An 8,986-nucleotide genomic window follows, 5' to 3' on the forward strand; every position below is an offset into this window, starting at 1 on the left:
CATGTTCCATGTCCATTTCCGTTAAGCGTCGAACATGTGGAGATGAAAAAAAATTGTAATGTCTTTTTTAATTCGAAGTATCTATAATAAAGAACTTTTAAAAGTGTGGAAACTAGAAAACTTCACTTGCAATGTAAATTGAAATTTTGTCTGTGATATGTAGTTATAAATAAGAAAGGCATGCATTTCTCTTAAAAATGATAATTACATACGTGCTAATTTGCATGTATCTGATGAATATCATTTTTAAATGACGTAGGTATTCGAATAGCAGGGAAGAAAAGCAATGACCGAAACTAAATTAGAAACCGCGATTACCTGTCACTCGCACTACTGACTTCTTTTCATGCTTACGTATTTTACGCTTCACGAAAATGCTAACACAACGTGCAGCTGTATTTAAAAGCTTGCGTCGGCGAAGAATCGCACTCAGCATCTGCACAAGAAAGATGGGCATTCTATTACAGAGCCAAGCTCCCTTTCGAGGAAAATCGACCTTGCTTGACGATAGTATTGACGGTCGGAAAACTTCAGAGTCGATTCTTTCAGGAATATCTGAGAGTCGCCTAGTCCTGCTTTGGTTAATTGATACAGTGTATTCGCAAAGTCTCTCCACAGGACGCGTAAGGTTTTCAGCACATTCATATCACTGTATAAGCTACTATCCAGGATTCACTGATAGTGGCAGCAGCTATGTTGAGAGAAGGGATTCAACATGATTACAATAAAATTAATTAATTACATTCATTACAGTTAAATACACTGTTCTCACAAATATCACAATCAGTGCTGAAAATCTTTTCCTCTTTCTTGAAGGCACATTTCAGCACATTTACATTTATTTGCGAACACCTTTACCAATGTTTCACATGTAATCGCATGCAGGTAATCAATTATCGGTATCTTCAGTTCCTATATTGTCCTTTAGTCACACCCTGAAGCAAATAGTCGAGCGGAGACAGATCAGGTGAGTGTGGGGGTCAAAGACCTTTCATAGTTACTCTGTTTCCAAAGATTTCATCTAACAGTAGTAGGGAATGGTGTGCTGTATGAGGAGATTTTCATTCAGCAGGGCAATAAATAGATAAATTTTATGGGAACAATAGATATCGGAAGTGACCGTAGTATCGGAAAAGATTGGTCCTCTAATTCGCGATCGCATTATGGCAACCCACACTTCGATATTCTTTGCGCACAATCGCGTTTCTCATAACGCACGTGGATTTTTTGATGACAAAATTCGTGAATTTTGAATGTATGGCCTGTTATCGAAGAAGTATTAAGATAATCTCTCCATTGACAAAGGATTCCGGAATAGTCCCCCATTCGGATCTCCGGGAGGGGACTGCCAAGGGGGAGGTTACCATGAGAAAAAGATCTGATAATCAACGGAAGGATAACGTTCTACGAGTGGGGGCGTGGAATGTCAGAACCTAGAACGTGGTAGGGAAACTAGAAAATCTGAAGATGGAAATGCGCAGGCTCAACTAGATAATGTAGGAGTCAATGAAGTGAAGTGGAAAGAAAACAAGGATTTCTGGGCAGACGAGTATAGCAGCAGAAAATGGTGTGACAGGAGTAGGATTCGTTTTGAATAGGAAGGTAAGACAGAGAATTGTAACGTTCCCTGGCAGCACACACACTGTTAATAAACTGAAATGTCGTTTAATTGTACTATGTACGCCGCTATGAAGCAATTCGTATGTACTGTAATTGTTTAACAAAAAATATTATTTAATTTTGTATAAAGGACGTTGGTTATTATTGTAATATTTTCTGTAATAATATTCTCGATGTATTTATGATTGTAATATTTCTGTACTCATAATGTAATTACGAAATATGTTAATATCTGCGATGAAAAAATTTAAAATATAGCCACAGAGGAAAATAATGTCGTAAGATTACAAAGAGATATTAATAATCAGCAATAGTATAAATAGCACTACATAATGTGCATTCTTTGTCGTCTTCCTCGAGAGCTGAGAGAGAGAGAGGAACCTGTGACGTAGCATTATATGCATGAGTAGACTTCTTTTGTCTGTATCTGTCTTTAGCCGCCATTAGAGGAGAAATTATAAAGGTGTGTAATTTTAATTATTGTTGTGGTCTAAATACATTATAATTTATCAAAAATGTGTATTACTAATGTAAATTAGATTCTCCATGTCATTTATAATATTTCTTTAAACAATTTTCAGCACTTTTAGCGATTATCGTTGGTGTTGCTGGGCTGTGCCGCGACCGAACGATTTGCAGCGGCGGCACATTTAAAAAATTGTTCCGCTATAAAATTAACCAGACCCGTAAATCGGGAGCAGATAAAATTAGCAGTGAATTACGTAATATTTTTCTTTTACAGCGATCCTGAGGCTGACTGAATTTATTACTGGTTTTACATTTGTGCATTCATAGGCGGATAATTAACGTTGAAGTTGTTAATCTGTTGGTTCTTTCAATTTCTAAAGCAAATAACTTAAACGTATAGTAAAGTGTGTTTTGTTAATGATAATTAAACGTTCAGGTCGGCTTGGCAATATTTAACCATTTTATGCTAACAGAGACAGTCTTGTGTTCCATAGCTAACACCGGGAAAGAATTCAGTAAATATTTAAAAACCCACTGCATTTAGAAAATGTGTGCCAAGGCCGAAATACGTAAAAAAAATTAATTTAAATAATTTTCAAAGTCATAAATGTTATTAATCAGTTAGTTTGAATATATCAGCATGAGAGGGTTGCTAAAGGTCACGTAATTTTAAATGTACTTAATTCTGTCTAAATGAATCATTATTACAACACGTAAAAAAAAGGGTTCTACAACAAAGTTCGTACATTCATTTCACATTATATATATATATATATATATATATATATATATATATATATATATATATATATATATATATATATAAGAGTGTGTTTCTGTGAACAGTTCAGTGGAAGGGTCGTTCTTATCAGAATCGACAGCAAACCAACACCGACAACGATAGTTCAGGTAAACATGCAGACGTCGCAAGATGAAGATAAAGAGATAGAGAAAGTGTACGAGGATATTGAAAGGGTAATACAGTATGTAAAGGGGGATGAAAATCTAATAGTCATGGGGGACTGGAATGCAGTTGTAGGGGAAGGAGTAGAAGAAAAGTTACAGGAGAATATGGGCTTGGGACAAGGAATGAGAAAAGAGAAAGACTAATTCAGTTCTGTAACAAGTTTCAGCTAGTAATAGCGAATGCCCTGTTCAAGAATGACAAAATGAGGAGGTATACTTGGAGAAGGCCGGGTGATACGGGAAGATTTCAGTTACATTACACCATGTTCAGACAGAGATTCCGAAATCAGATACTGGATTGTAAGGCTTACCCAGGAGCAGATATAGACTCAGGTCACAGTATAGTAGTGATAAAGAGCAGGCTAAAGTTTAAGACATTAGTCAGGAAGAATCAATACGCAATGAAGAGGGGTACGGAAGTAGTAAGGAATGAAGAGGTACGCTTGAAGTTCTCCAAGGCTATAGATACAGCAATAAGGAATAGCTCCGTAGGCAGTACAGTTGTAGAGGAATGGACATCTCTAAAAAGGGCCATCACAGAAGTTGGGAAGGCTAACATAAGTACAAAGAAGGTAATGGCGAAGAAACGATGGATAATAGACGAAATACTTCAGTTGATTCATGAAAAAAGGAAGTACAAAAATGTTCCGGGAAACTCAGAAATACAGAAATACAAGTCGCTGAGGAATGAAACAAATAGGAAATGTAGACGAAATGGGTGCAGGAAAAATGTGAAGACATCGAAAAAGAAATGATTGTCTGAAGGACAGACTCAGCATACAGGAAAGTCAAAACAACATTCGGTGACATTAAAACCAAGGGTGGTAACATTAAGAATGCAACGGGAATTCCACTGTCAAATGCAGAGGAGAGACCGGATAGGTGGAAAGAATACACTGAAAGCCTCTTTGACGGGGAAGATTTGTCTGATGTGATACAAAAAGAAACAAAATTCGATTTAGAAGAGGTAGGGAATCCAGAATTAGAATCAGAATTTAAAAGAACTTTGGAGGACTTAGTCACATAAGGCAGAAGGGATAGATTACATTCCATCAGAATTTCTAAAATCAATGGGGGAAGTGTCAAAAAAACGACTATTCACGTTGGTGTGTAGAATGTATGAGTCTGGCGACATGCCATTTGACTTTTGGAAAAGCATCATCCACACAATTCCAAAGACGGCAAGAGCTGACAAGTACGAGAATTATCGCACAATCAGCTCAACAGTTCATGCATCCAAGTTGTTTAGAAGAATAATATACAGAAGAATGGAAAAGAAAATTGAGGATGTTCTAGATGACGATCAGTTTGACCCTACGAAAGGTGAAGGCATGAGAGAGGCAATTCTGACGATGCGGTTAATAATGGAAGCAAGACTAAAGTAAAATCAAGACTTAATCATCTTGTGGTGCAGTTCTTCTTGTTGTCTCCGTGCTTGCTAAGAAAATGTAAGAAAATGGGATAAGAATTTCGTCTTATGCAAGACACCTTTTTTCTTTTGTTTCACCCATACCTGTTTCAGCACTTTCGTGCTATCGTCAGTGGGTTCTATTTTTTTATATTTTTTTAAATTTTTAACTGTAAATTTGTTGTTAACATATTAACATTTGTGTTATTTGCAACATTATGTAGAAGTTGCATTTATAACTTAATTGGCGAAAAGTGGGTGCAAGCATTAGTTAACATACCTTCCATGATGTTATTGTCCATTTATTTTGAAGAACAGCTACCAAAAGAAATGGACAATAACATCATTTAAGGTATGTTAACTAATGCTTACACCCACTTTTCGCCAATTAAGTTATAGATGCAACTTCTACATTATGTTGCAAACAACACAAATGTTAATATGTTAACAACAAATTTACAGTTAAAAATAAAAAAATAGAACCCACTGACGATAGCACAAAAGTGCTAAAACATGTATGGGTGAAACAAAAGAAAAGGTGTCTTGCATAAGGCGGAACTTCTCATCCCATTTTAAAATCAAGACACTTTCATAGGATTCGTCGACTTGGAAAAAGCATTCGACAAGTAAAATGGTGCAAGATGTTCGAAATTCTGAGAAAAGTAGGGGTAAGCTATAGGCAGAGACGGGTCATATAGAATATGTACAACATCCAAGAGGGAATAATAAGAGTGGACGACCAAGAACGAAGTGCTGGTATTGAAAAGGGTATGAGACAAGGATGTAGCCTTTCTCCCCTGCTGTTCAATCTGTACATCGAGGAAGCAATGATGGAAATAAAAGAAAGGTTCAGGAGTGGAATGGAAATTCAAGGTTAAAGGATATAAAATGATGCGATTCGCTGATGACATTACTGTCTTACGTGAAAGTGAAGAAGAATTACATGATCTGCTGAACGGAATGAACAGTGTAATGAGTACAGAGTATGGACTGAGAGTAAACCGAAGAAAGACGAAGGTAATGAGAAGTAGCAAAAATGAGAACAGCGAGAAACTTAAGATGAGGATTGATGGTCACGAAGTAGATGAAGTTAAGTAATTGTGCTACATAGGCAGTAGAATAACCACTGACGGACAGAGCAAGGAGGACATTAAAAGCAGACTAGCTACAACAAAAAAGGCATTCCTGGCCAAGAGAGGTCTACTAATATCAAATATCGGACTTAATTTGAGGAAGAAATTTCTGAGAATGTACATCTGGAGTACAGCATTGTATGGTAGTAAAAGATGGATTGTGCGAAAACCGGAACATAAGAGAATTGAGTCTACTAACATCAAATATCGGCCTTACTTTGAGGAAGAAATTTCTGAGAATGTACATCTGGAGTACAGCATTGTATGGTGGTGAAAGATGGATTGTGGGAAAACCGGAACATAAGAGAATTGATGCGTTTGAGATGTGGTGCTACAGGCGAATGTTGAAAATTAGGTGGACTGATAAGGTAAGGAATGAGGAGGTTCTGTGCAGAATCGGAGAGGAAAGGAATATGTGGAAAATGCTGAGAAGGAGATGGAACAGGATGACAGGACTTCTGTTAAAACATGAGGGAATGAGTTCCATGATACTGGAGGGAGCTGTAGAAGGCAAAAACTATAGAGGAAGTCAGAGATTGGAATACGTCCGGTAAATAATTGAGGACGTAAGTTGCAAATGCTAGTGTGAGATGAAGAGGTTAGCACAGGAAAGGAATTCGTGGAGGACCGCATAAAACCAGTCAGATGATAGACGATAAAAAAAAAAAAAAAAGAAATGCACCCCGATATGTGAGACAAAGTCTCATCAGGCAAAAGTTTCGAACTAAAACGGGGTTCATGACGGTTAACAGATAAATGATACGATTCACAATATGCTATTCCTCTTCCATGTCCATATAACATAACTGTTGTACAGCAGTAATTTTATACAGATACATCCCCGTCTCTTTGGTTACGGCGTTTTGTGCTGCCATAGGAGAGATTTCAGCCTATTGCGACAATCACTTCACGGATTTGTTAGACTCCGCAACATGATGCCAGAAATGTCGTCAATCTTCCATTCTGTTAAAATTTTGGGACTACTAGTTCGTGGTGCATCATGAACTTATCCTGTTGTCGGGAATTTGCGAATTAAATCACCCGCATTGTCACGATGTGGACACTTTGAAGGAGGAAAACGCAATCTAATTTGCTGCCTCATATGCTCCATAAAGTTTTCTCCTGCACGGAAAACCGCTTCCACTAAAACACTCTCTCGGCAACAGTAAGCATTCAGACGTAACACAAGAATTAGACAATAACAAAACTAACAGCTGCAAACATATACACAACAATACCACTCCCACCCTATCGTTGCAGGTCCACGGAACACATGCTGGCAAGACTTGAACGTGCTGCCAAGTTTATGTGCATCACAAGGCGAGACACACGAGACTTGCCGATGTGGAAAGACTTTCAATTCTCAAAGTCCATAAAATAAAACATCTGATTGGCATATGGTCTCCTTGTAACACTGTATCTAGAAATATAAGTTAGGACACATGGTGTGTGTATGTGTACCTTGATCTTTTCAACCCTCCTGGCCATTCCCACGACGGTGAGTCCTTCTTTCAGCAGCGCCTGCACGATAGCGGCGCCGATGCCCGCACTGGCGCCAGTAACCAATGCGACACGTCCCTTGTACTTCTCGATACCCATGACTATGTGGACACAGCGGTTAGATAGTCAGTATCTCAGGCACAAGTAACAGAGTGACTACGACCACACTGTCTTATATATGCGCACATGCACATGATAAGCTATCAGCAAAATTAGCTGCGCTGTCGTGACATAACACTTTACATAATTACTGATATGTTATCGTCTTCATAAACAACTGCAGCAGAAAAACCCAATATTTTTAGCGGTGTTCATCCTGGATAAGATATGGAGAAGAGACAAACTTGTGATTACGTGGGCTTTCCCGGCGTAATAAGTCATGAAAGTCTCTTCGGGTTTGCTGCCGGATCTTAAGATCAACTTGACTCGATATTTCAGCGATCCAACTGGTCGCCATCTTCTGGAAAATGCTGCTTCTGCTGATGAGTCCCGCTGAGAACTGACGCCAGGTTGCAAATCGACGTCCTATATAGGCCACCGTTCAGTACACGGCGCATGCGTCGCCCATCACGGTTTCTGCCTTCCAAAACAGGGAGGTGGCGCCGCCCTTAGTGAAACACTGCTGGCAACGATATATCGCAATCAAGGCCGCACCGAAGAACGTTCAGTTTTGATGCGAGATAATACAGGATTCCACGTTTTGCTAAGAGGAAATCTATTGTATCTGTTGATTAAATTATCAGCAAACCGAATTTCAATCGCTTCTTTATAGACACTGTTCCAAAAACCGAAAATGTTGGCAACCACAACAGTTTCCTCAAATTTCATTTTGTGTCTCTCATTTAGGCAGCGTTCTGCTACCGCCGATTTTTCCGGCTGTCGTAGCCTCGTATGGCGGCGATGTTCCACACACCTGTCATGCACTGTGCGAATAGAATGGCTTTCCCACATTCACACGAAAGTGTGTACACCCCGGGTTTCCTAAGCCCCAAATCATCCTTCACAGAGCTGAACAGAACCTTAATCTTAGAAGGTGGATGGAACACACTCTTAATGTTAAAATTCCTTAAAATTCGTCCAGTCTTAGACGATAAGCCTCCAGCATAAGGAAGAAAGGCCACAGATCTATGTTCCTCTTTGTACACCTCCGGAGATGGTCCAAACTCCATAGCCCAACGAATCTGCTTCTCGGTATATCCACTTTCCTTAAAAACAGTCATCAAATGCTCAAGTTCTTGGGTTAAGTTGTCTGCTTACTCGAGGCTGGCGTACACACACACATTCAAGACATGACGGCCACAAGAGCATTTAGTTCGGAAGAGGTGTACTGCACGCCGAGAGGCCGGTCCCTTCAGAGGACGATTCAGCCTATCTACATCGGACGGCGACTGCCCGTGGAGTGGACACCGTTTGCCCGAGTGAAAGGGGAGGACGAGCCCATGTTCGGCTTAAAAGAGAAATTCTGCTACATTGTGTGGGAGTGCCCAGCCTACGCATTCTTTACAGACATAGCACGCAGTTTAGAGGTTTTCACGGGGAGACAGCAAATGCCAAACGCCGATGCTACAGATTTCCGGATTGGTCGTCTTAAATGAAACGTCATTCTCCAGTTTTAGAAGAGCAATGCTGATTGGCAGACGATATTCTTGACGCCTTGAGCTGAAGGAGTAATGGAAGAGACCGAAAGATATACCCCTTCACATCTGGCTTGCAGAGGGGCCTTTCCTTTGTCACTCTTGGAGCGAGAACACGTAACGAGAGCGTGTGTGTTTGTACGTATACTCAAAGAGCGAGGAACAAGTCTCTCCTCAGTACTTCACTGGGAGAGCACCTCTGTCGAGAGCGAATCAGAGTGCGACTCTATATCGAGTCCTTGCGATTAAGCGTTGTT

The 8,986-nt window shown here is 39.6% G+C and overlaps 1 protein-coding gene across 1 annotated transcript in view; it reads right to left on the minus strand.

Annotated features, from left to right (window-relative positions):
• The window catches only part of LOC126161436 (farnesol dehydrogenase-like), a 95,030-nt gene extending 87,803 nt beyond the window's left edge, over positions 1–7,227 (minus strand). Inside the window, exon 1 of the mRNA XM_049917237.1 lies at positions 7,057–7,227. Coding sequence (XP_049773194.1) covers positions 7,057–7,194 — 138 coding nt within the window. The 5' untranslated portion in view covers positions 7,195–7,227. The remainder of the gene's footprint in view (positions 1–7,056) is intronic.
• Between the last annotated feature and the right edge of the window lie 1,759 nt (positions 7,228–8,986).

Source organism: Schistocerca cancellata, chromosome 2 (assembly GCF_023864275.1).
Source record: "Schistocerca cancellata isolate TAMUIC-IGC-003103 chromosome 2, iqSchCanc2.1, whole genome shotgun sequence".
In the NCBI taxonomy this organism is placed as follows: domain Eukaryota; kingdom Metazoa; phylum Arthropoda; class Insecta; order Orthoptera; family Acrididae; genus Schistocerca; species Schistocerca cancellata.